General features: G+C 47.7%; 1 protein-coding gene across 3 annotated transcripts; it reads right to left on the bottom strand.

Moving 5' to 3' along the window:
* Positions 1 to 8,377: 8,377 nt before the first annotated feature.
* Positions 8,378 to 23,695, bottom strand: tmem150b (transmembrane protein 150B). Of its 3 annotated transcripts, XM_033013403.1 has the most exons (7): positions 23,603 to 23,695; positions 18,804 to 18,878; positions 14,852 to 14,911; positions 13,534 to 13,601; positions 11,306 to 11,433; positions 10,003 to 10,180; positions 8,378 to 9,276 (listed from the first exon to the last, which is right to left on the bottom strand). In XM_033013403.1, exons 2-7 carry the CDS (start codon positions 18,866 to 18,868, stop codon positions 9,092 to 9,094), a joined length of 684 nt encoding a protein of 227 aa, XP_032869294.1. In that variant the 5' UTR covers positions 18,869 to 18,878; positions 23,603 to 23,695; the 3' UTR covers positions 8,378 to 9,091. The 3 variants fall into 3 exon arrangements, with proteins under 3 accessions (XP_032869294.1, XP_032869296.1, XP_032869297.1); XM_033013405.1 differs by lacking the exon at positions 13,534 to 13,601 and having other exon boundaries at positions 23,603 to 23,663; XM_033013406.1 differs by lacking the exons at positions 13,534 to 13,601; positions 23,603 to 23,695 and adding an exon at positions 23,198 to 23,360.
* Between the last annotated feature and the right edge of the window lie 3,901 nt (positions 23,696 to 27,596).

The raw sequence follows: 27,596 nt of genomic DNA, 5'->3' as shown, positions 1-27,596 counted from the left end.
CACCTGCAAATCTCCACAATTCCTGTTGTACTTCTGCCTTTTACTTTGTGAACATGTGCGGTATGACTTGACTCGATGCCTTAAATAAATAAGACTAAATAGCTTAAATAGACTAAAGAACGGAATCTCGCTACAGACGGCTGTGGAGGCCAACCCAGTGGGTATTTTTAAGGCATTGATAGATTCTTGATTAGTGCGGGTGTCAGGGGTTATGGGGAGAAGGCAGGAGAATGGGGTTAGGAGGGAGAGATAGATCAGCCATGTTTGAATGGCGGAGTAGACATGATGGGCCGAATGGCCTAATTCTGCTCCTATCACTTATGAACTGTTGTGAACCACACGTGAGAATACTAACAAACCAATTTTGATGCAGTACCTCATATTCGGGCAGCTTACACCCCAGCGGTATGAACATTGACTTCTCTAACTCCAGATAGCCCTTGCTTTCCCTCGCTCTCCATCCCCTCCCCCTTCCCAGTTCTCCCACCAGTCTGACTGCCACCGACTGCATTTTTTAATCTCTGTACTACCCCCTCCCCTGACATCCGTCTGCAGAAGGGTCTCGACCCGAAAACTCTGAAAATCGAAGGTAGACACAAAATGCTGGAGTAACTCAGCTGGGCAGGCAGCATCTCTGGAGAGAAGGAATGGGTGACGTTTCGGGTCGAGAGTTCGACCCGAAACGTTACCCATTCCTTCTCTCCAGAGATGCTGCCTGTCCCGCTGAGTTACTCCAGCTTTTTTGTGTCGACCCACTCCACATCGACTCTCTCCAGGCCTTTCACTATTCGGTAAGTTTCAATGAGCCCCCCCCCCCCCCCCTCGTCCTTCTAAACTCCTGTTGCAAGACCTGCTCACTGGTCCCCAGCCCTTTCTGCTTCTGGAGCAGATTTATCGCATGTTTAGTACTTCCCTTTTGAGAGGCGATCTCATCATTTGCTGGGAGGCAGTTTCTCTTACCGCCACTACCCCCCCCTCCCCCCCCCCCCCCCCCCCCCCCCCGCGCACTTCAGATAATCAGGAAGTGTGAGTCGCCACTTAGAGAAAAGGGAAGAAATGTCCTTTGAACAACTCGTGAAAAACCTTCAGAAATGACAGATGCTCATCTCTGTAACGGGCTCCACTTGCTCACTGCATACCCCCTACTATACAACAGGGAGGGCTCAGATAACTTTGCATCATGTTATTACAGTCTCAAGAATAAACCCACTTGGGCTGTTTTTCACTTTTGCAAACCATTCTCTCATTTCCCTTTTAGTCTCACCGTTTAATACGTCGGGCAGTTTAGTTCTTGGTTCTTGGTTTCTTGGTCATCCAAAATATTCCAAATGGAATTTAAACTGGAGGTGGTGAAGGGGGGGGCTTAAGCCAGTAAGGGTTATTGGGAAGAAAGAGCTACCTTATATTTAGTTGCATCTGGTTGGGTAACTATAGTAGGGTGGAGATCAGTCCATGCTTTAATTGTGCGGGGGAAGAACGAATTGCTGTACACATCTGTCTTTGTAGCTGGGATCACAAATTGGATCGAATGCCCTCGTCTGCTCCTAATTGGTTTGGGTTTGGTGTAGGTCTTGTAATCTATGTCGAGCTGACCATTGTGAAAACAGGTCAAACGGTGAGCTTCACTTGTGTCTGCCTTGGAGAGGGTTCCACCCCGACTAGAGAATTCAGAAGTTTGGTGACATTCGCTCTCTCTCATAGGTGTTAGTAACACATCGAGCTGCCTGTCTTTGGACACGTTGGATGGAAGAAATGTTTGTATTTGTGTATGGGTCCCAAGCTGCAACTGCGTAGTCCAAATGAGGTCTAACGAGGGTGAAGTGCAGCTTCTCCTTGACAGAAGTTGAACAATGATGAAAGTTGCGCCTCAGAAAGTTTAGGACACCTGTTGCTTTCACCGTTGCATGACGAGTCTGACCATTCCAACGCAGATCATTCTGCAATTTGATGCCAAGATACTTGGTTTGTTTGGATTCTTCAAGTTTCATTACAAATGTCAGGGGTTGTGGGGAGAAGGCAGGAGAATGGGGTTGAGAGGGAGAGATAGATCAGCCACGATTGAATGGCGGAGTAGACTCGGTGGGTCGAGTCGAGTTGCTGCCTCACAGCGCCAGAGACCCTGGTTCGATTCTGACCTCGGATGCTGTCTGTATGGAGTTTGCAGGCTCCCCTTGTGACCGCGTGGGTGCCCCAGTTCCTCCCACGTCCCAAAGACGTGCGGGTTTGTAGGTTAATTGGCCTTGTGTATATTTGTAAATTGTCCCCAGTGTGTGTAGGATAGGGGCTAATGTGCGGTGGGAGATGGCTGGTCAGCACACACTCAGTGGGCCGAAGGGCCTGTTCCGATCTCTAAAGTCTAAGAGGCTAAAGTCTGAAGACATGGAACAAACACTGGCAAATGAAATTAGCTGAGATGGGACTTCTTGGTCGGCATGGACATGATGGGCTGAATGGCCTATTTCCATGCTGTTCCGTTCTCTGACTCCAATCCATCGGCAGAGAGTGTTGAGATCCCGAAATATGAAATGTTGCAAGATGTGAGATAGTTAGGGCTAACGGAATCGTGGGATATGGGGAAAAGAAGCAGGAACCGGGTACTGATTTTGGCTGATCAGCCATGATCGTATTGAATGGCGGTGCTGGCTGGAAGGGCCGAGTGGCCTACTCCCGCCCCACCTATGTTCTCTGTTTCTGTGTGTGTGTGTGTGTGTGTGTGTGTGCGTGTGCGTGTGCGTGTGCGTGTGCGTGTGCGTGTGCGTGTGTGTCCGTGTGTGCGTGTACGTGTGTGTGTGCATCTATTCAGGGAATTACGGTATCTCCGACTGGCTGAATTGGAATGAAAGAGGAAACTGAGTAGGAACTGCACGACAGAGAATAAATAACCGTTTTCTCTCTCTGTGACCAAAATAGTTTCGTGAGAAATGGTCTATGTTTCCCCCAATGACTCTCCTCCCCCACCCCCCTCATCCCCAGCTGTTGGCAACGATGAGGCAACATGGATTCACAGACTCGTCTCCTGGGTAGCCTAGACCCCAATGGTCAGAGTATTGAAGGCTCCAAGCTCAGGTCACCCACTCCCCCTCAGTTCTTCTCTAAGATTGTTAAGGGCTCGGACAGGCTAGAGGCAGGAAACATGTTCCCGATGTTGGGGGAGTCCAGAACCAGGGGCCACACAGTTTAAGAATAAGGGGTAAGCCATTTAGAACGGAGATGAGGAAAAACTTTTTCACCCAGAGAGTTGTGACTCTATGGAATTCTCTGCCTCTGTGGAGGCCGGTTCTCTGGATGATTTCAAGAGAGAGCCAGACAGAGCTCTTAAAGATAGCGGAGTCAGAGGATATGGGGAGAAGGCAGGAACGGGGTACTGATTGGGGATGATCAGCCATGATCACATTGAATGGCGGTGCTGGCTCGAACATCCGAATGGCCTCTACTCCTGCACCTGTTGTCTGTTGTCTACTGTCTGTACCTTGGTACACGTGACAATAAACTCTACTGATGCTGGTCGGAGTGGGCAAGTCGGGCTAAAGTGCCCATTTTCCCGCTGTAGTTGTCAGTTGTGAATCTGTGGAATTCTCCGCCACAGAAACATAGAAACATAGAAATTAGGTGCAGGAGTAGGCCATTCGGCCCTTCGAGCCTGCACCGCCATTCAATATGATCATGGCTGATCATCCAACTCAGTATCCCGTACCTGCCTTCTCTCCATACCCTCTGATCCCCTTAGCCACAAGGGCCACATCTAACTCCCTCTTAAATATAGCCAATGAACTGGCCTCGACTACCCTCTGTGGCAGAGAGTTCCAGAGATTCACCACTCTCTGTGTGAAAAAATTTCTTCTCATCTCGGTTTTAAAGGATTTCCCCCTTATCCTTAAGCTGTGACCCCTTGTCCTGGACTTCCCCAACATCGGGAGCAATCTTCCTGCATCTAGCCTGTCCAACCCCTTAAGAATTTTATAAGTTTCTATAAGATCCCCTCTCAATCTCCTAAATTCTAGAGAGTATAAACCAAGTCTATCCAGAAGGCAGTGGAGGCCGATTCACTGGATGTTTTCAAGAGAGAGTTAGATTTAGCTCTTAGGGCTAACGAAATCAAGGGACGTGGGGGGGGAAAGCAGGAACGGGGTACTTAGTTTAGTTTAGAGATACAGCGCAGAAACAGGCCCTTCGGCCCACCGTGTCCGCGCCGACCAGCGATCCCCGCACACTAACACTATCCTACACACACTAGGGACAATTTTTACATTTACCGAAGCCAATTAACCTACGAACCTGTACGTCTTTGGAGTGTGGGAGGAAAACGAAGATCCCGGAGAAAACCCACGCAGGTCACGGGGAGAACATACAAACTCCATACAGACAGCACCTGCAGTCGGGATCGAACCCGGGTCTCCAGCGCTGCATTCGCTGTAAGGCAGCAATTATACCGCTGCGCCAACATCATATTGAATAGCGGTGCTGGCTCGAAAGGGCCGAATGGCCTACTCCGGCACCTATTTTTATTTGTTTTTCTATGTACGGCTCTATTTGTAAAGAGTGATTGGAGACATGAGGAAGGTCAAGGCGCTGTATAAATGCAATTTATTGTTGGTTCGGTGGCCCACACTCTGTCGCAAGCCCAGCCACCTCGTTCCTCGAGGGTTAACAACAGTTGAGCAACAGTTAGTTGTGTGTTGTTCTCAGCTGGATGTCCGGGCGAGTTCACCGGCAAAGGCAGCAGAGAGATAGATGTAAATGTTTTGAGCACAGCTCCACTGCTCAGCCTCGCTGGCTCCATTAACCACACATCCGTCTGAGACGCTCGCTATTTCTGTCCCACGCACACTGCCCGGAGTTCGAAGAAGTCCTCTCGCCTTCTCGGACAAGATAAAGGGGACTTTAGAGGAAGCATCTCGGCATTTGAGTTCGATGTGCACAGTAGAGAGAGCATACTGACTGGTTGCGTCATTGTCTGGTTCGGCAACTTGAACGTCCAGGAGCGGGAAAGAGAGCAAAAAGTCATGACCACTGCCCAGGCCATCACCGGCTCTGACCTCCCCACCATCGAAGGGATCTATCGCAGTCGCTGCCTCAAAAAAGGCAGCCAACATCACCAAGGACCCACACCATCCTGGCCACACACTCATCTCACCACTGCCATCGGGAAGAGGGTACAGGAGCCTGGAAACTGTAACGTCCAGGTTCAGGAACAGATTCTTTCCTACAGCCATCAGGCTATTAAACACAACAACCCTATATAGGCTCTGAACTACAATATAGACTATTATTATTATTGTTGTTGCACCGTTCTGTTTGTCTTTTGAGTGTGTGTGTGTATATATGTATGTGTGTGCGTATATATGTATGTGTGTGTATATATATGTATGTGTGTGTATATAAATGTATGTGTGTGTATATAAATGTATGTGTGTGTATATATATGTATGTGTGTGTATATATATGTATGTGTGTGTATATATATGTATGTGTGTGTATATATATGTATGTGTGTGTATATATATGTATGTGTGTGTATATATGTGTGTGTGTATATATATATATATATGTGTATATATATGTGTATATATATGTGTGTGTATATATATGTGTGTATATATATGCGTGTATATATATGTATGCATGTGTATATATATGTGCATGTATGTATATATATATGTGTGTATATATATGTGTGTATGTATATATGTATATATATATATATATATATATATGTTTGTATATATATATATATCATGTGTGTCTGTATATATACTATTTGTGTGTGTTGAATATATATGTATGATGTTGTGTGTATGTGTTATATGTAGTGTATGTTGTGTGTATCTTATATATATATTATATTATACGGTGTATATACACACACACACACACATATATATATATATGTTTAAGAAAGAACTGCAGATGCTGGAAAAATCGAAGGTAGACAAAAATGCTGGAGAAACTCAATGGGTGAGCCAGCATCTATGGAGCGAAGGAATAGGTGACGTTTCGGGTCGAGACCCTTCTTCAGACTTCATCACCTATTTCCTTCGCTCCATGCATGCTGCCTCACCCACTGAGTTTCTCCAGCATTTTTGACTACCTTATCTATATATGGGTATGTTGTATGTGTATATATACACACGGAGCTCTTCTTTTCTCTCTCTTGTTTGCAATATCATAGTATGTCTGCATATTCTGTTGTGCTGCAGCAAGTATGGATTTAATTGTTCTATCTGGGACACAAACGGCTGAGCATCCGTTCAATGTTGTGTTTTGGGGGAATCGCTCAGATGCACTGGTTGTCCATTGGAATTTCTGCTGAAAGAAAGCAAAGCATCAAGTGGGTCAGGCAGCATCTCTGGACCCGAAACATCACCCCTCCATACTCTCCAGAGATGCTGCCTGACCCGCTGAGTTACTCCAGCACTCCATGTCTTGCTTTGCTTTTCATCAATAGAGCCATAGAGTGATACAGCGTGGAAACAGGCCCTTCGGCCCAACTTGCCCACACCAGCCAACATGTCCCAGCTACACTAGTCCCACCTGCCCGTGTTTGGTCCATATCCCTCCAAACCTGTCCTATCCATGTACCTGTCTAACTGTTTATTAAATGTTGGTATAGTCCCAGCCTCAACGACCTCCTCTGGCAGCTCGTTCCATACGCCCACCACCCTTTGTGTGAAAAAGTTACCCCTCAGATTCCTATTAAATCTTTTCCCCCTTCACCTTAAACCTATGTCCTCTGGTCCTCGATTATCCTACTCTGGGCAAGAGACTCTGTGCATCTACCCGATCTATTCCTCTCATGATTTTAACTCGAGTCTTCAAGTTGGTACCTTGGGATAGTTTGCAAGAAACAAGATGTGTAAGTGAGAATTTAATTGTTCAGGTCACATGACAATTAAACGGGGTGGTGAATCTGTGGAATTCTTTGCCACAGACGGCTGTGGAGGCCAAGTCAATGGATATCTTTAAGGCAGAGATAGATAGATTCTGGTGTGAGGGGTTACGGGGAGAAGGCAGGAGAATGGGGTTAGGAGGGAGAGATGGATCAGCCATGATTGAATGGCGGAGTAGACTTGATGGGCCGAATGGCCTAATTCTGCTCCTATCACTGGCCAACTTGTGAAAACACTCTTGAAGTTCTGACGGCTGCAGTTACAAGGATAGCCACACGGAGGCAGCGAACCTCCATTATTTATTAAGTAGTTAAAGGGTTGAAAAGGCTGGAGTAGGTGCTGGAGTAACTCAGCGGGACAGGCAGGCAGCATCTCTGGAGGGAAGGAACGGGTGACGTTTCGGGTCGAGACCCTTCTTCAGACTGAGAGTCAGGGGAGAGGGAGACACAGAGATAAGGAAGTGTAAGGTGTGAAAACGAGACATCAAAAGAAATGATGATCAAGGAAAAAGTAGATTAGTTAGTTATCTAGGAGAAGGCGATGACATATGTGTATATATATATGTGTGTATGTATATATGATAAAATATGATCAGGGGGGCAGTCAGACTGGTTGGAGAATTGGGAAAGGGCAGGGAAGGAGAGCAGTCTTACTAGAGAGCAGTGCTGAGCTACTATCTACCTCACTGGAGACCCTCAGACTATCAATGATCGGACTTTACCTTGCACTAAACGTTATTCCCTCATCCTGTATCTGTACACTGTGGACGGCTCGATTGTAATCATGTATTGTCTTTCCGCTGACTGGTTAGCATGCAACAAAAGCTTTTCACTGTACCTCGGTACACGTGACAATAAACTAAACTGAAGTTATCCTTTGGAAGCGAGTTGTTGGTTCTACCAGCAACTCGTGAAGATAAAGGCAAAGTGAGGGGGCAGAGGCGGAATATAAAGGCTGTACCTTCCCGTAAGTGGCAAAGCAATCTCCAAAGACATGTAGGTTTGTAGGTTAATTGGCTTGGCATAAAATGTAAAGTTGTCCCTGGTGTGTGTAGAACAGTGTTAGTGAGCGGGGATCGCTGGTCGGCGCAGACAAGGTGAGCCGAATGGCCTGTTTCCGCGCTGTATCTCTAAACTAAACTAGATCACGTTGTACCATTCGATGGCTGAACTCAATGGTGAGAACATTCTACAGGGCGGCACGGTGGCACAACGGTAGAGTTGCTGCCTCACGGCGCCAGAGACCCGGGTTCGATCCTGACGTCGAGTGCTGTCTGCGTGGAGTTTGCACGTTCTCCCCGTGACTGCGTGGGTTTCCTCCGGGCGCTCCGGTTCTCTCCCACACGCCAAAGACGTGCGGGTTTGTAGGTTAATCTGCTCTCTGTAAATTATCCCCCCCCCCCCCCAAAGTGTGTAGGACATAGAACGGGTGATCGCTGGTCAGCACGGACTCGATGGGCCGAAGGGCCTGTTTCCATGCTGTATCTCTGAACTAAACTAAAATATCAAATTCAAACACTGATCAGCAAAACTGGAATGAAATAAGAATGTTAATCATAAGACTGATATTATTTCTCCCTGATATTAGCAAGTAACATAAAACTACCTGCGGTTTGCATTGATTCTTACATGCTGGTAGTAATCTGCATTTATGTAGCTCCTTTTTGGCATGGTTTAATGTTTCAAGGGAGTGTGGTGAAATGTCCTGAGTTGCTTTAAAGGAGTGCAGTAAATAATGTATTTCAAGGGAGCGTGGTGAAATGATCTCCAAGGGACTGTGGTAAAATGTCCTCCACCATGGGACCGTGGTAAAATGTCCTCCAGCAAGGGACCGTGGTAAAATATCCTCCAGCAAGGGACCGTGGTAAATGTCCTCCACCAAGGGACCGTGGTAAAATGTCCTCAAGGGAGCGTGGTGAAATGTCCTCCACCAAGGCAGTGTGGTAAAATGTCCTCAAGGGAGCATGGTGAAATGTCCTCCACCAAGGCAGTGTGGTAAAATGTCCTCAAGGGAGCGTGGTGAAATGTCCTCCACCAAGGCAGTGTGGTAAAATGTCCTCAAGGGAGCGTGGCAAAATGTCCTCAAGGGAGCGTGGCAAAATGTGCAGTCCCCTCACGTTCCATTGAGGTAGAGGCAGATGGAGGGAGCCTTGGCTCTGGGCCACAGTCCGTCCGTCTGTCTTGCAGCCGGGGCAGTTGTTGCTGCTACAGCTCCAGGGTGGTGACCGAGGTCTGCATGGCGCTCTTCTCCCTCATGACGTGGAAGTAGTGGCCGTCGATGTGGCCAAAGTCCACGGCGAAGAGGCCGAAGAGGAAGAGCAGGGCGATACCCGCCACCCACTCGCAAATGGCCGCCGCCGTCCGATGCTCCCACAGATGCAGCACCACCACTGCAGCCGCTGTCAAGGAAAGTGTCGCCAAGGCGTTGTTGCCCACTGCCCCCACCCACACTCCATCCCCAACCCCCCCACCCCCGCAACCCATCCCACCCCCCCCGCTTGTTGCCCACCGCCCCCACCCACACCCCATCCCACCTCCACCCCCCTTCCCACATCCCCCATTAAACTTCCCACCCGGCAAGCCCATTCCAAATCCCAATCCCATTCCCAATCCCATTCCCCATCCCATTCCACATCCCATTCCCAATCCCACCTCCATCCCCCTTCCCACAACCCCCATCAAATTTCCCACCCGGCAAGCCCATTCCCAATCCCATCCCATTCCCAATCTCATTCCCAATCCCATTCCCAATCCCATCCCATTCCCAATATCATTCCCAATCCCATTCAGCCCTTCGAGCCAGCACCACCATTCATTGTGATCACGGCTGATCGTCCCCTATCAATAACCCGTGCCTGCCTTCTCCCCATATCCCTTGACTCCACTAGCCCCTAGAGCTCTATCTAACTCTCTCTTAAATCCATCCAGTGGCTTGGCCTCCACTGCCCTCTGTGGCAGGGAATTCCACAAATTCACAACTCTCTGGGTGATAAAAGTTTTTTTCTCACCTCAGTCTTAAATGACCTCCCCTTTATTCCAAGAACCTCCCATTTATTCTATCTCCGCTTCAAATCCCGGCATCCTGCCCGTGTCCGCGACCTCTGCTCAAAGGATACCTAGGACGAGGCAAACCGTGACCAGCAGGTTGCATATGATCCTCAGAGGGCCAACCCAGCATCCCCCGTGCCTGGGCTTGAGCCTGTACATCAGCACCACCTGCAGCCAGAAATACAGGTTGCCGATGAAGAACGACAGGAACGCTCCAAGCAGGTGGACATAGATCTGGTTGACAGTCTGTGGGGAGAAGGGTCAGAGAGGTCAGTCTTGCCCTGGTCGACACAAACTGCTGGAGTAACTCAGCGGGACGGGCAGCATCTCTGGAGGAGATGGACAGCATCTCATCTCGGCCCGAAACGTCACCCATTCCTTCTCTCCAGAGATGCTGCCTGTCCCGCTGAGTTACTCCAGCATTTTGTGTCTACCTTCGATTTTCAGAGTTCATTCGCTCTTTGCTCCATCATTCTAGCCCTGATAGTCCCTGCCTCAAATACCTCCCCCGGCAGCTCGTTCCATGCACCAACCACCCATTTAGTAAGGGTCTCGACCCGAAACGTCACCCATTCCTTCTCTCCAGAGATGCTGCCTGTCCCGCTGAGTTACTCCAGTTTTTTGTGTCTATCTTCGGTTTAAACCAGCATCTGCAGTTCCTTCCTACCCATTTAGTTCAGTCTAGTTTATTGTCCCGTGTACCGAGGTACAGTGAAAAGCTTTTGTTGCGCGCTAACCAGTCAGCGGAAAGACAATACATGATTACAATCGAGCCGTCCACAGTGTACAGATACAGGATAAAGGGAATAACGTTTAGTGCAAGGTAAAGCTAACAAAGTCAAGGGTTTCGGCCCGAAACGTTGCCTATTTCCTTCGCTCCATAGATGCTGCTGCACCCGCTGAGTTTCTCCAGCATTTTTGTGTACCTTTAAAGTCTGATCAAGGATAGTCCGAGGGTCACCAATAAGGTAGATAGTAGTTCAGCACCACTCTCTGGTTGTGGTAGGATGGTTCAGTTGCCTGATAACAGCTGGGAAGAAACTGTCCCTGAATCTGGAGGTGTGCGTTTTCACGCTTCTGTACCTTTTGCCCGATGGGAGAGGGGAGAAGAGGGAGTGGCCGGGGTGTGACTGGTCCTTGATGATGCTGCTGGCCTTGCCGAGGCAGCGTGAGGTGTAGATGGAGTCGATGGAAGGGAGGTTGGGTTTGTGTGATGGTCTGGGCTGCATCTACAACCTTGGAAATATGGGGGGGGGGGGTGGGGGGGAAGAGGTGGGGGGAGGTAGATCAGCCATGATTGAAGGGCAGAGTAGACTTGATGGGCCGAATGGCCTAATTCTGTTCCTATCACTTGTGACCTTATGAACTTACCTGGAAATTTCCCACCAGTGAGCCGCCCAGTGCACAAAGACAACCAGCCACCAAGCTGAGGATGTTGAGGGAGGATTGATACCCATAGTCCACCACCTGCTGGTACCTGATGATGCAAACCCAGGTCACTGCAAGAGAAAGACCGGCTTAAACGTCACCAAGTAATCTTCCCCAGAGTCGCACGCTTCTTCAACATGGAACCTCTCCTGCTCAGGTCAGTTCCGTTCATTGTCACGTGTCCCAGCTGTTATCAGGCAACTGAACCATCCTACCACAACCAGAGAGCGGCGCTGAACTACTATCTACCTCATTGGTGACCCTCGGACTATTGGAGGAGCAGCACCACCTCATATTTCGCTTGGGTAGTTTACACCCCAGCGGTACGAACATTGACTTCTCCAATTTCAGGTGGTCTTTGCGGGGTGGGAAGATTGCAACTTTCACGTGGCCCGCCCTGTTTCGATGAATGCAATCAACCCGGCGTGCACAATCAAATAAGATCAAATAGAACAAGTTGTCCGAAAACTTTAGGCTGTGCACGCCATACGCAAAAAGAAGGTAGTCTTTGCTTTCTCCCTCTTTCCCTTCCCCTTCCCAGCTCTCCCACAGACCACTGTCTCCGCCTCTTCCTTTCTTCTTCCCGCTCCCCCCCCCCCCCCATCCCACATCAGTCTGAAAAAGGGTCTCGACCCGAAACGTCACCCATTCCTTCGCTCCATAGATGCTGCCTCACCCGTTGAGTTTCTCCAGCATTTTTGTCTACCTTCGATTTTTTCCAGCATCTGCAGTTCCTTCTTAAACACTCGGACTATCCTTGATCGGACCTTGCTGGCTTTACCTTGCACCAAACGTTATTCCCTTATCATGTATCTATGGGCAGTTCTGGTCACCTCATTACAATAAAAATGTTTAGTCTAGTTTAGTTTGTTGTCACGTGTACCGAGGTACAGTGAAAAGCTTTTGTTGCGTGCTAACCAGTCAGCGGAAAGACAATACATGATTACAATCGTGCCGTTTACAGTGTACAGATACAGGATAACGAAATAATGTTCAGTGCAAGGCAAAGCCCGATCAAGGATAGTCCGAGGGTCACCAAAGAGGTAGATAGACACACAGCACTGCTCTCTGGCTGCCATCGGATGGTTCAGTTACCTGATAGAAGTTGATCTGTAGAAGTTGGTGTGAGTTGAAGGGGGACATGCCGAACTTCCTAAGCCCTTGAGGGATGTTGAGGCGTTGATGTGCTTTCTTGGTCATTGCTTCAATATTGTCTATTGTCTCCCCCCTCCCCCCCCCCCATGTTTTAAAAGCGATTTCCGCCCCTGTGCCAAAGGATAACAAGAGGATTTCAGTATAGGAGTAAAGAGGTTCTTCTGCAGTTGTATAGGGCTCTGGTGAGATCACATCTGGAGTATTGTGTACAGTTTTGGTCTCCTAATTTGAGGAAGGACATCCTTGTGATTGAGGCAGTGCAGCGTAGGTTCACGAGATTGATCCCTGGGATGGCGGGACTGTCATATGAGGAAAAATTTGAAAAGACTAGGTTTGTATTCACTGGAGTTTAGAAGGATGAGGGGGTATCTTATAGAAACATATAAAATTATAAAAGGACTGGACCAGCTAGATGCAGGAAAATTTTTCCCAATGTTGGGCGAGTCCAGAACCAGGGGCCACAGTCTTAGAATAAAGGGGAGGTAATTTAAGACTGAGGTGAGAAAAAAACTTTTTCACCCAGAGAGTTGCGAATTTATGGAATTCCCTGCCACAGAGGGCAGTGGAGGCCAAGTCACTGGATGGATTTAAGAGAGAGTTAGATAGAGCTCTAGGGGTTAGTGGAGTCGAGGGATATGGGGAGACGGGTTATTGATAGGGGACGATCAGCCATGATCACAATGAATGGCGGTGCCGGCTCGAGGGGCCGAATGGCCTCCTCCTGCGCCTATTTTCTATGTTTCTATGTAAAGGGCCTGTCCCCACAATGTATCTCTGGTTGTCTAAGGTGGGGAGATGCATTGTACTGATTGGAGGTATAAGGACCTATGATAAAAACATGAATTACTTTTAGTTTTTTATAGTTTTGGTTTAGAGAAAAACATCGTGTAAAACAGGCCGTCGCTCTAATTGCGAGACCAGAGCAGAATCTCGCCCATTATTGGATATCGTTTACGCATTCCTTTCCACCCGACCTTTTCTTAGCCCGAGGGGGAAGGATAATCAAGATGGCTCACCCAGGAAGGATCCGACGTTCATGACTTGGCCAAAGACACAGCTCTGAGGAGGGTTAGCACCGCACACGCTGAGGAGAGGACATACGTTAGAAGACGGACACAAAATGCCGGAGTAACTCAGCGCGACAGGCAGCATCTCTGGGTGACGTTTCAGCTCGAGAAACGTCTGAAGAAGGGTCTCGAGCCGAAACGTCTCCCATTCCTTCTCTCCAGAGCTGCAGCAGAGTTAACTCCCGCTGAGTTACTCCAGCATTTTGTGTCTGAATTACAATTAAAACACAAAGTACTTGTGCTATAACTCTAGGACAAGCGCTCAACTAAGAAAACCAAGCCCCCAATGCCAAAGTATTACCCAACTATCTAACTAAATATACCTACTTAAAAAATAAATAACTCCGTATACAAAAAAACAGCGACCTGCATATTAACTAGTTCTTAAAAAAACAACAAATCCTGTTGATGCAAGTATGTTATTGGGGTTTTCAAGTGGGCACCTCCCTTCATTGGTGTCTCGATGAGTTAGGCCCAAGACACCTTAGGAAGGCTCAACAGTTGGTTCTGTCATTCCAGAACAACCTCCCTCAATACATGCTCACACCATCGATGCTCCCAGTATCTTCTGTTCAAACTAGCATTTTCAGTTCATAGAAACATAGCAGGAGTAGGCCATTCGGCCCGTCATGCCAGCACCGCCATTCAATATAATCATGGCTGATCATCCACAATCAGTACCCCGTTCCTGCCTTCTCCCCATATCCCTTGATTCCCTTAGCCCGAAGAGCTAAATCCAACTCTCTCTTGAAAACATCCAGTGAATTGGCCTCCACTGCCTTTTGTGGCAGAGAACTTAGTGCAACATAACGTCCAGTCAACTCTGATTAAAGTTAGTCTTTAATCAGGCCTCCAATGAGGTAGATGGGAGGTCAGGACCACTCCCTAGTTGGTCGGAGGATGGTTCAGTCGCCTGATAACAGCTGGGAAGAAACTGTCCCTGAATCTGGAGGTGTGCATTTTCACACTTCTGTACCTCTTGCCCGATGGGAGAGGGGAGACCCCTCTTCAGGGATCACCCCGTACACTAGCACTATCCTGCACAGTGGGGACAATATCCAGAAGCCTAATAACCTACAAACCTGCACGTGTTTGGAGTGCGGGAGGAAAACGGAGCACCCAGAGAAAACCCACGCAGGGAGAACGTAAAACTCCGCACAGACAGCACCCGTAGTCGGGATCGAACCCGGGTCTCCGGCGCAGTGAGGCAGCAGCTCTACCTGCTGCGCCACCGTGCCGCCCTAGCTGAGGATCTTGGTTTGCTCACCTGATGTAGGGGAACTCCACGGTGATGTTGACTGACCCATTGACCACCGCCATCCCATACCTGCAGGAGATCAACCATCAATGACATTGGAGCAACATGGGATGGCCAACCATGACGTGACAAGGTGAGGCAATGCAAAAACATACCAAAATAAACTTACAAAAACAATGTTCACAAGTTATAGGAACAGAATTAGGCCATTCGGCCCATCGAGTCTACTCCGCCGTTCAATCATGGCTGATCTCTCCCTCCTAATCCCATTTTCCTGCCTTCTCCCCATAACCCTTGACACCCGTTCTAGTCAAGAATTTGTCTATCTCTGCCTTAAAAATATACACTGACTTGGCCTCCACAGATGTCTGTGGCAATGAGTTCCACAGATTAACTACCCTCTGACTAAAGAAGTTCCTCCTCACCTCCTTTCTAAAAGAGCGCATTTCAATTCTGAGGCTATGACCTCTGGTCCTAGACTCCCACCAGTGGAAACATCCTCTCCACATCCACTCTATCTATGCCTTTCATTATTCTGTAAGTTTCAATGAGGACCCTCCCTCAACTTTCTAAACTCCAGCGAGTACAGGCCCAGTGCTGTCAAATGCTCATCATATGCTAACCCACTCATTCTGGGGATCAATCTTGTAAACCTCCTCTGGACCCTCTCCAGAGCCAGCATATCCTTCCTCAGATACGGGGACCGGAATTAATAATTTTATTTATGGGCGCCTTTCAAGAGTCTCAAGGACACCTTACAAAAATTGAGCATGTAGAGGAAAAACATGTAAGGGGAATGAAATAAATAGTAGAGACATGACTGGTACACAAAGTAAAGACAGAATTCAATACAAAACACAGTATGAGGCAATTAATGCACAGATGAAAAGGGACGGGGACGTGGGGCTAAGGATAGGCAGAGGTGAAGAGATGGGTCTTGAGGCGGGACTGGAAGATGGTGAGGGACACGGAATTGCGGATCAGTTGGGGGAGGGAGTTCCAGAGCCTGGGAGCTGCCCTGGAGAAGGCTCTGTCCCCAAAACTGCGGAGGTTGGACTTGTGGATGGAGAGCAGACCGGCTGATGTGGATCTGAGGGACCGTGAGGGTTGGTAGGGGGAGAGGAGGTCAGTGAGATATGGGGGGGCCAGATGGTGGAGGGCTTTGTAGGTGAGGACCAGGATTTTGTAGGTGATCCGGTGGGAGATGGGAAGCCAGTGAAGTTTTTTGAGGACTGGAGTGATGTGATGCCAGGATTTGGTGTGGGTGATGAGTCGGGCGGCTGCGTTCTGGACCAGTTGGAGTCGGTTGATGTAGGTGGAGCTGATGCCAAGGAGAAGTGAGTTGCAATAGTCCAGTCGGGAGGAGATGAAGGCATGGATGAGTCTTTCAGCAGCAGGCGGTGTGAGAGAGGGTCTGAGTTTGGCGATGTTGCGGAGATGAAAGAAGGAGGTTTTAATGACATGGCGGATGTGAGGCTCAAGGAAGAGGGTGGAATCAAAGATCACGCCAAGGTTGCGGGCCTGGGGAGATGGGGAGACAGTGGTGCCGTCGATGGTGAGAGTGGGGTTATTGATTTTGCTGAGTGTGGCTTTGGAGCCTATGAGGAGGAATTCTGATATGGGGCCCAAATGTGGCCTGACCAGCGCCTTATAGAACCTCAGCATTACATCTCTGATTTTGTATACCACTCCTCTTGATATAAATGCTAGCATTGAATTTGCCTTCCTTACGGTTCAACTGTGAGGTGAATGGTCGAGGGGCCATATCACGTTGCCTGTCACTTATCAGACACTGATGGTAATTGTGAACAGCCACCTTAAATCCAAAGGTTGCAAGCAATCCATGATAATAATTAAACCTTCCTCGGTTTACACCCCAGCGGTATGAACATTGACCTCTCCAATTTCTTGCTTCCTCCCTCCTTCCCCTCCCCTTCCCAGCTCTCCCACAGCCCACTGTCTCAGCCTCTTCTTCTTCCCACCCCCACATCAGTCTGAAGAAGGGTCTCGACCCGAAACGTCACCTATTCCTTCGCTCCATAGACGCTGCCTCACCCGCTGAGTTTCTCCAGCATTTTTGCCTACCGATTTTTCCAGCACCTGCAGTTCCTTCTTAAACATTTCCTCAGATAAATGTTTACACAGACCTGAATATATCTAAAATGAGGAATATACCTGAATATATCTAAAATGAGGAATATATCTGAATATATCTAAAAATAGTCATCCAAATTAAGGAACAACCTGTTTTAAAAGTGATTAAATGTATCACAGTCTCAAGAAACGGTGCTGGCAAATGGCCTATTCCTGCATCTATTGTCTATTGTCTATAAGATCGCTGTAAAACACATAGATATGCAGCATTGGAAACAGGGCCATGGTCAGGATTGTATACCAAAGACAGAGGGTTTTTTTTCTCTAAGAGGATCATGACACCCTCTTCCTCGAAGGTCGGTGAAAGTTGAGTCTTTGACAATTTTTAAGGAGGAGGGAGGAAGTCTTTTTGAGAAGAGAATTTACAATCTCATCGAGTTGGTGGCTGTTGACCCAATGAGATTGGACTTTGGTTGTCCTATAAAATGATTGGTAATCCACACAGCTGACAGATATGGACAATGAATATACACCTTACGTGCAACACAGCTGTTTAATAATTCATTCTCAGACATCTCGCAAAGTGTCGGGCTACCAGCTGTTTCACAGTTTACATCAAGGATCGTACGATGGGTCATGTCAACATGTATATTATCTTCAAAGCAGTAAAACATATCGATGTTCGGGAGAATTATTAACCAAGCCATACAAGGAAATGTTAGGATACACAGGACGCAAATCTCAGTCAGAGATCTTTAAGGAGGTAGGGTGGGTCAAGAGACATAGAGAAGGGACTTAAGAGATTGGGGCTTAGACAGGTCCAGGCCCCAGTCTCTTAGCCCAAGACAGGTCTATCAGTGTTACAGTCAGCGGATGAGCAAGAGTCTACAGCGGAAGGAAAGAAATGTCAGATTTAGTTTAGTTTAGACTAGAGATACAATGCAGAAACACTGAGTCCGTGCCGACCAGCGATCCCCGCACATTAACACTATCCTACACACACTAGGGCCAATTTGCAGTTTTTCCGAACCCAATTAACCTACAAACCTGTACGTCTTTGTGGGAGTGTGGGAGGAAACCGGAGCACCCGGAGAAAACCCACGCAGGTCACGGGGAGAACGTACAAACTCCGTACAGACAGCAGCCATAGTCGAGATCGAGCCCGGGTCTCTGGCGCTGTGACTCCACCATTCTCCCGAGATGTTGCCTGACCTGCTGAGTGACTCCATCCAGCACTGTGTGTGTTTTGATGGTGGGGAAGGGGTGAGGTGCTGCCGCGTGCCGGGGCAGCAGGGCGAAGGCAGCGGACACCAACTGAACCAACAAGCCCACCAGGAAGGCCGGCGGCTATCAAAGTGTACAACTCCTCCCCCTTCTGTCGTGGGGTAGACTGAGACTAACTCCCCTCCCCCCCCCCCCGCCCCCCCCCCCCCAATCTTTGCACATCCCCAATCCTGGACTTTTCCACTTAACACTTGAATTTAATTTCAAAACCCTTGCTTTCCCCCTCTCTCCATCCCCTTCCCCTTCCCAGTTCTCCGAGCAGTCTTACTTCTCCGACCACATTTTATCTCTGTTTGCTTTGTTGTCACCTTCTCCCCAACTAGCAATGATCTATTCTAGGTGTTCCTTGCTCTCCATCCCCTCTGTCATGTTTTCACACCTTACGCTTCCTTATCTCTGTACCGCCCACTCCCCTGACATCAGTCTGAAGAAGGGTCTCGGCCCAAAACGTCGCCCATTCCTCCTCTCCCCAGAGATGCTGCTCTGTCCCGCTGAGTTACTCCAGCTTTCTGTGTCTCCCTGTGCGATAAACAGAGTCGTGTCACGTCGTACCGCGCAGTGGCACGAAGGTTCAGATACTTACACGGCCCAGATACCTCCTGTGGCGATGATGGCCAAGAAGATGGGGAGCAGCGCCCATACCCACATCCTGCAGCAGCTGCAACAGATTGAACAGATCCCGTTATTCTGAAGCACAACACCATCACTCCAACAACTTTCCCTCACACTTTCCAGCCTCCAGTTTAAATTCCATTTGGAATATTTTGGAGGACCAAGAAACCAAGAACCAAAAACCACACCATCCCCAGTGGCCACAGCAACCTGCCACCTCAGGTTATAGGAAATACTGTATATTGTCAAGCTGGAAAGGGTTCAGAGAAGATTTACGAGGATGTTGCCAGACTCGAGGGTGTGATCTACAGGGAGAGGTTGAATAGGCTGGGTCTCTATTCCTTGGAGCGCAGGAGGATGAGGGGTGATCTTATAGAGGTGTATAAAATCATGAGAGGAATAGATGCACAGTCTCTTGCCCAGAGTAGGGGAATTGAGGAACAGAGGACATTTATTTATTTGTTTATTTGTTCCGAACAAGTAAAGACATAAATAGGAATAAATAACAACAACAAAATCGAAATAGTCAAACAATTGGACATTCCAGGCAATATTTGCAAAGCAATGAAAAGCATAAAGCAACATTTAAATGTCCAACACTTTTTCTTTACAAGCTCGAAAAGGAGTGAGAAGAAGAATAACTTATTTAATCTCACCCCTTCTCCCTAAACCCTTCTTCCATATTTAATAATTAATGAATTAATAATAATAATACCCCAGACAATGTTTAGAGATGCATACAGACATATATATACATACAACTGATATACACATACAAGTAATATGTATGAAGTAACCAAAAAACATAAATAAGTAATAAATAAAATAATAAATAAACATTAATAAATAAACATTAACCGCTAGGTTTAAGGTGAAGGGGAAAAGATTTAATAGAAATCTGGGGAGTAACTTTTTTCACACAAAGGATGGTGGGTGTATGGAACGAGCTGCCAGAGGAGGTAGTTGAGGCAGGGACTATCCCGACGTTTTAATAATTTAGATGGGTACATGCTTAGGACGGGTTTGGACCAAACACAGGCAGGTGGGACTAGTGTACCTGGGACATGTTGGCCGGTGTGGGCAAGTTGGGCCGAAGGGTCTGTTTCCACGCTGTATCATTCTATGACTCTATAAACATAGAAACATAGAAAATAGGTGCAGGAGTAGGCCATTCGGCCCTTCGAGCCTGCACCGCCATTCAATATGATCATGGCTGATCATCCAACTCAGTATCCTGTACCTGCCTTCTCTCCATACCCCCTGATCCCTTTAGCCACAAGGGCCACATCTAACTCCCTCTTAAATATAGCCAATGAACTGGCCTCAACTACCTTCTGCGGGAGAGAATTCCACAGATTCACCACTCTGTAAACATTATATACTATCCCTCGCCTGCCTATCCTCGCTAGATCGCACATTGCTGACTGAACTGACCTGACCTAGAAGGTGTGCCAACACTGCCCATTATATGATGCTCAGAGGTTTAAGTTCAGGATTAAAACTATTAATAATCAACCAGATATTTGCCTGACCAAAACATCCATATTTATCCCCTGCCACAGCCTGGTGATGTTGGAATCGCATTCCTTCAGAAAATAGCACTTTTATCGAACAGATATACCTATGTGGCAGGAAATTTCCATAAGTCTATAAACCAAAGGTTAACATCAATTCCCCCTCCCTTTATTAAAATAAACATGCCCTGTTAAAACATATCCTTGCTACGTAAAGTGTAGTAAGAAAGAACTAACTGCAGATGCTGGTAAAATCAAAGGTAGACACAAAATGCTGGAGTAACTCAGCGGGTCAGGCAGCATCTCCGGAGAGAAGGAATGGGTGACGTTTCGGGTCGAGACCCTTGGGGTCTCGACCCGAAACGTCGCCCATTCCTTCTCTCCGGAGATGCTGCCTGTCCCGCGGAGTTACTCCAGCTCTTTGTGTCGACCAGGGCAACACTAACCAAGGGTCTCGACCCGAAACGTCACCCATTCCTTCTCTCCAGAGATGCTGCCTGACCCGCTGAGTTACTCCAGCATTTTGTGTCTACCTTCCCTGCTACGTAACCCTGACTGGGAAATCACGTCACCAGAGTCCCAGGTTCGATCCTGACCTCGGGTGCTGTCTGTCTGTGTGGAGTTTGCACGTTCTTCCCGGTGGCCGCGCGGGTTTCCTCCCTCATCCCAAAGATGTGTGGGTTTGCGGGCTAATTGGCTTCTGTAAAATTGTGTGGGGAAAGTGAGATAAGGTAGAACTAGTGTGAACGAGTGGTCGATGGTCGGCTTGGACTCGCTGGGCCGAAGGGCCTGTTTCCACAAAGTATCTTTCGATCAGTCAATTCAACCTATCTCCCTCCGCCAGCCCTTGAGAAGGTCTTCTTGAGCCAAGAGTTTCCTCAGGACGGCACTGGTTTGAAGGGTTTTGGATTTAGACCCAGGGGTGATGAAAGAATGGATTCTGTATCTTTAGAGACACAGCATGGAAACAGGCCCTTCGGCCCACCGAGTCCCCACCGACCAGCGATCCCTGCACACTAACACTTAGAATTGGGGACCCAGAGTTTCGCTGAGGAGAGAGACTTGATTGTATTTACAGATATGTCTATTATTATTAGAACGGGATACGGCGCGTAAACAGGCACTTTGGCACAGCAAGTCCATGCCAACCATCGATCGCCCGTTCAATGTTATCCCACTTTCAACACACTGGGGGCAATTTACAGAGGGCCGATTAACCTACAAACCCGCAGGTCTTTGGCGTGTGGGAGGAAACCGGAGATCCCGGAGAAAACCCGCGCGGGTCACGGGGAGAACGTACAAACACCGTACAGGCAGCACCCGTGGCGCTGTGAGGCAGCAACTGTGCCGCTGTGCCGCCTATACTAAACTAAAATCTAACGTATTAGATGGCCACTAAACAAAATTTTACAGCAGACATTAATATACCACTGGATTAGTGCTTACGGGCCAATCTTATTTGCTTGACTTTATTCATAGGTTTTAATGATATACAGAAAAAAAATCAAACTGAGAGGCACTTAGATGGAACGGTAAATAAACTTGCACCACATAGGTACAAGTCTCTTATTGTTCGAGAATACCGCACAGAAAATACAGTTTGATGAATTTACAGTAACGTCGGGTAAAACCTGCGTAAACAGCTTGGGTAGTGATTTTCAAAGGGACTGAAAAGATTAATTTTAGTTTAGTTCAGAGATACAACTGGGAAATGGGCCCTTCGGCCCATCGAGACCACACCAGTCAAAGTCAAAGTCCATCTTATTCGTCACATACACCCAAAGGTGCAGTGAAATGAATTTGCCAGCAGCGATACACTCAAAAAGAACACACAATGCACAATAAAATTTGACACAAACATCTACCACAGCGTTCTTCACTGTGGTGGAAGGCACAAAGTTTAGTCAGTCCTCCTCCTTTGTTCACCCGTGGTTGGGGCCATAAACCCTCCGTATTCGCCGTTACGGACAGCCCGATGTACAGGCCCTCTCATCGGGATGATCCAAACTCCGACGTCGGGACGATCGAACACACAAAAAACCATTGATCACCCAATCACACGTTGTACATTATTCACATTATCCTGTATCTATACACTGTGGACGGCTTGATTGTAATCATGTATTGTCTTTCCGCTGACCGGTTAGCTTGCAACAAAAGCTTTTCACTGTACCTCGGTACACGTGACAATAAACTAAACTAAACTATCCCACTCTCTCACCTAAGGTAGACACCAAATGGTGGAGTAACTCAGTGGGTGTGGCAGCATCTCTGGAGAGAAGGAATGGGCGAGGTTTCGAGTATTTAGCAGACCAGTAAGACACCATTATTTACAACTCTTATTGCTATGCTATTTGTTAAATATCCAATAGACAATAGGTGCAGGAGTAGGCCATTCATCCCTTCGAGCCAGCACCGCCATTCAATGTGATCCTGGCTGATCATCCACAATCAGTACCCCGCTATTTTTAAGAGCCCTATCTCGCTCTCTCTTGAAAGTATCCTGAGAACCGGCCTTCAACGCCCTCTGAGGCAGAGAATTCCACAGACTCACAACCCTCTGTGTGAAAAAGTGTTTCCTCATCTCCGTTCTAAATGGCTTACCCCTTATTCTTAAACTGTGGGTCCTGGTTCTGGACCCCCCCAACATTGGGAACACGTTTCCCACCTCTAGCATGTCCAAACCCTGAATAATCTTATATGTTTCAATAAGATATCCTCTCATCCTTCTAAATGCCTAATAGTTTGAGAATGATTTTCAAGAGAGAGCCAAGTGTGTTTTACTGTTACATGTCCCAGGTACAATAATGAAATTCTTACTTGCAGCAACAAGTGAGCAGATTTTACTTACCAATAATCTGTCTTGCCCTCTTTGGAATGTCTTTACCAGATTAAACTCCACAAATCTCATCCTTTACCTCATTTAAAGAGGCACACTCAGCCATGTGGGGCTCCCCCCCATCCAATGCCAAACCCCGTCTTTCATGAGGGTCGGGACTAGGATTCACTGCGATTTGTTTTTGATTTTTTACCCCCAGTCTCTCTCTCATAGCCCGATTGCTGCTGAAAGAGCAGGCGCACTACGCAGGGCTGTCGGTCGGTCCCCCCACCCCCCCACCCCAACCTCTCCTCCTCCCCCCACCTCAGTAACTCTGCGACTAACTCTCCCCCTGAATGAGTCTCCTTGTCACCCCCTCTTGAATCACTTTTCCTGTTTGATTTAAAGCATAAATAATTTGTAAAGCCTTTCACCCACCTCCTTCCAGCGGGCTTGACCGAATGAATGAATTCAATCTCTCGGGTGTACTTTACTCTACACGTCGACAGGGTGAGTTTCCTCTGTAAAGGGTTGAACAGGCACAGGTAGGTAGCTACCGTATTTACCAGTGTATCGCCTGTCTCCATATATAAGGAAGCTACAAAGAAGTGTGCAGGAAGGAACTGCAGATGCTGGTTTACACCGAAGATAAACACACAAAATGCTGGGCGATAGACAGGAGACAATAGACAATAGACAATAGGTGCAGGAGTAGGCCATTCGGCCCCTCGAGTCGGCACCGCCATTCAATGTGATCATGGCTGATCTTCCAAAATCAGTACCCCGTTCCTGCCTTCTCCCCATATCCCTTGATTCCGCTATTTTTAAGAGCTCTGTCTAGCTCTCTCTTGAAAGCATTCAGAGAACCTGCCTCCATTGCCTTCTGAGGCAGAGAATTCCACAGATTCCCAACTCTCTGGGTGAAAACGTTTTTCCTCATCTCTGATCTAAATGGCTTGCCCCATATTCTTAAACTGTGGCACCTGGTTCTCGACTCCCCCAACATCGGGAACATATTTCCTGCCTCTCGCATATCCAAACCCTTAATAATCTTATATGTTTCAATAAGATCCACCCTCATCTTCCTAAATTCCATAGTATACAAGCCCAGCCGCTCCATTCTATCAACATATGACAGTCCCGCCAAAACCCGGGAATAACTCAACAAGGTCAGGCAGCATCTCTGGAGAGAAGGAATGGGTGATGTTTCGGATTGAGACCCTTCTTCAGAAGAGTCTGAAGAAGGGTCTCAACCAGAAACGTCACCCATTCCTTCTCTCCAGGGATGCTGCCTGTCCCGCTGAGTTACTCCAGCATTTTGTGTCCAGCTACAAAGAAGGGTCTCTCTCACCAGGAACCATTTTGAATTGGGATATATTAATTAATTGTCATTAAGTTGTATCCCTTGATTCCGTTAGCCCTAAGAGCTAAATCTAACTCTCTCTTGAATACATCCAGTGAATCGGCCTCCACTGCCTTCTGTGGCAAAGAATTCCACAGATACACAACTCTCTGGGTGAAAAAGCTTTCCCACTTCAGGACCCTGCTTCCTGCATTCTGCAGTTCCTTACTTCTACATTTTGAGGATGAAGTCTCCTGACCCGAAATATTGCCTATTCCTTTTCTCCAAAGATGCTGCCTAGCCCACTGAGTTACTCCGGCACATTGCGCCTTTTTCTGTAAACCAGCGTCTGCAGTTCCTTCGTTCTACATTTTAAGGATGAAGTCTCCTGACCCAAAACATTGCCTATTCCTTTTCTCCAAAGATGCTGCCTGGCCCGCTGAGTTACTCCGGCACATCGTGCCTTTTTCTGTAAACCAGCGTCTGCAGTTCCTTAGTTCTACATTTTAAGGATGAAGTCTCCTGACCCGAAACATTGCCTAATCCTTTTCTCCAAAGATGCTGCCTGGCCCGCTGAGTTACTCCGGCACTTTGTGCCTTTTTTTTTGTAAACCAGCGTCTGCAGTTCCTTGCATCTCGTCCAGCTCTTTTGCTGAAGATTCCAGCGTCTTGTGTGACCATCTGCCTTCCTGTCTGCAGTCTGTTGGTCTTGTGGGAGGAGGGAGGGAGCAGTGGTCAGTCTGGGCCAAGGGAAGGGTTGGGGAGAGGCGGGGGAGAGAACTTCACTCCCCTCTCCAACAGCTCACACTCTCCCTTCTTGCACGACCAGTGCACGTTGTGAGTGAATGCCTTGTAGAAATAAACTCCGAGCCTTGGAAAGGACAAAGGCGGAGGAAAGTCAGTAGTAAAAGGAAAAGGATCTGGTGGAAATTAACAGGGAAGATTATTAGCTCCTCTGGAAGAGGTCTCTCCAGCCCCGTAACAAAGAAGTCCTTTGAAGACGCACCACCAGGGATTTATGTGCGAAAATAAACAAGAACATCCTGGTTGGCTTTTCCAAGTACAAACTGAACACGTCAAGTCCCATCTGTTAAACTGGCATTCCAGAGATCATGTGTAGGAAAGAACTGCAGTTGCTGGTTTAAAATCGGAGATAGACACAAAACGCTGGAGTAACTCAGCGGGACAGGCAGCATCTCTGGAGAGAAGGAATGGGTGACGTTTCGGGGCGAGACCCTTCTTCAGGTGATGTCAGGAGAGGGGGCGTGAGAAAGATAGAATGTAGTTGGAGACAGTAAGACTGGTGGGAGAACTGGGAAGGGGGAGGGGATGGAAAGGGAAAGCAAGGGCTATCTGATGTTAGAGAAGTCAATGTTCATGCTGCTGGCATGTAGTCTGAAGAAGGGTCTCGCCCCGAAACGTCACCCATTCCTTCTCTCCATAGATGCCGCCTATCCCACTGAGTTACTCCAGCAGTTTGTGTCTATCTTTGATTTTTCAGACTGAAGTCTGAAGAAGGGTCTCGCCCCGATACGTCACCCATTTACTTTTCTCCATAGATGCTGCCTCACCCGCTGAGTTTCTCCGGCATTTTGTGTCCACCTTCAGTCCCGCTGAGTTACTCCGGAGGTCATCTCTGAATGGCAGAATTGTTGGGAAGTGGTCAAAGTTTCCCAGAACTTAAAGGTCTCACTCAAGGTGTTAAATTGGCAACGTCTAATCAGGGTGGATAACGTTCTTATCGAGTCCACACGCAAGATTAGAAGTTGTTCAGCCAGAGCTAAACACACTTCTCGGCATCTGCGTACAATGGCGTCTTGTCGCTTCTTGTGCGTGGTGGTGGAAACAGGGCCCCGACGTGAATGCTCTTTCCTTGACCCCTGGATAACGTTGACAGCTCTTAAAAGATTAGCAAGGGGAAAGTTGTGAGTGCGGGTAATCTAAAATCTAAAATCTATGGATTATTCAGTTGTTGCACATGCCCCATGACAATAAACTCTCTTGAATCTTGAATCTTGAGGTAGTGAGTTCAAGTCCAGCACCTGGATACACCAGGCTGATTTTCACTGTCCAGCACTAAGGGAGTTCTGCACTGTTAGAGGTACTGATGGTCAGATCGGGTATTAAATATAAACCTTGTCTGTCTCTTTAGACCTTAGAGATAAAGTGCAGAAACAGGCCCTTCGGCCCACCAGGTCCGTGCCGACCCATACACTATAACTATCCTACACACGAGGGACAATTTACAATTTTTTTACTAGAGGCAGGAAACATGTTCCCGATGTTGGGGGAGTCCAGAACCAGGGGCCACTGTTTAAGAATCAGGGGTAAGCCATGTAGAACGGAGACGAGGAAACACTTTTTCACAGAGAGTGGTGAGTCTGTGGAATTCTCTGCCTCAGAGGACAGTTCTCTGGATGCTTTCAAGAGAGAGCTAGATAGGGCTCTTAAAGATAGCGGAGTCAGGGGATATGGGGAGAAGGCAGGAACGGGGTACTAATTGGGGATGATCAGCCATGATCACATTGAATGGCGGTGCTGGCTCGAAGGGCCGAATGGCCTACTCCTGCACCAATTGTCTATTGTCTACTGAAGCCAATTAACCTAAAAATCTGTAATGAGGGACTGCAGATGCTGGTTTTAACTGGAGACTGACAGATCTGTCTTTCCCTCTCAACCCCATCTCCTGGCTCCTCCCCGTAAAATCTGATGCCCTTACTAAACAAGAAACAGTCAAGCTCCACTTTAGAAATGCCCAATGTCTGTGGCAATGAATTTGTGTAGGAAGGAAATGTTGGTTTCAATGCTGGACTAACTCAGCGGGTCAGGCAGCCTCTCTGGAGAAAAGGAACGGTTCATGTTTCGGGTCGAGACCTTTTCACACCTCTAGTTTCCCTCTCCCCCTGACGCTCAGTCTGAAGAAGGGTCTCGACCCGAAATATCACCTGTTCCTTCTCTCCAGTGATGCTGCCTGACCCGCTGAGATACTCCAGATTTTTGTGTCTGTCTTCGGTTTAAACCAGCATCTGCAGTTCCTTCCGACACGGAAGGTCATAAGTGATCTTCTTCTTCTTGCGAATGAAACATAAA

Source organism: Amblyraja radiata, chromosome 38, assembly GCF_010909765.2.
Source record: "Amblyraja radiata isolate CabotCenter1 chromosome 38, sAmbRad1.1.pri, whole genome shotgun sequence".
In the NCBI taxonomy this organism is placed as follows: domain Eukaryota; kingdom Metazoa; phylum Chordata; class Chondrichthyes; order Rajiformes; family Rajidae; genus Amblyraja; species Amblyraja radiata.
Note: the sequence above shows the minus strand (reverse complement) of the source record. Positions and strands in the feature narration are given on the sequence as shown.

Coding starts and splice junctions, on each gene's coding strand:
- tmem150b (XM_033013403.1), bottom strand. CDS start 18,868: ATGTGGGTATGGGCGCTGCTCCCCATCTTCTTGGCCATCATCGCCACA. Junction 13,602..14,851: donor GTGGAGTTCCCCTACATCAG/GTGAGCAAACCA, acceptor TCCTCTCCTCAG/CGTGTGCGGTGCTAACCCTC. Junction 9,277..10,002: donor CACGGTTTGCCTCGTCCTAG/GTATCCTTTGAG, acceptor CAGCGGCTGCAG/TGGTGGTGCTGCATCTGTGG.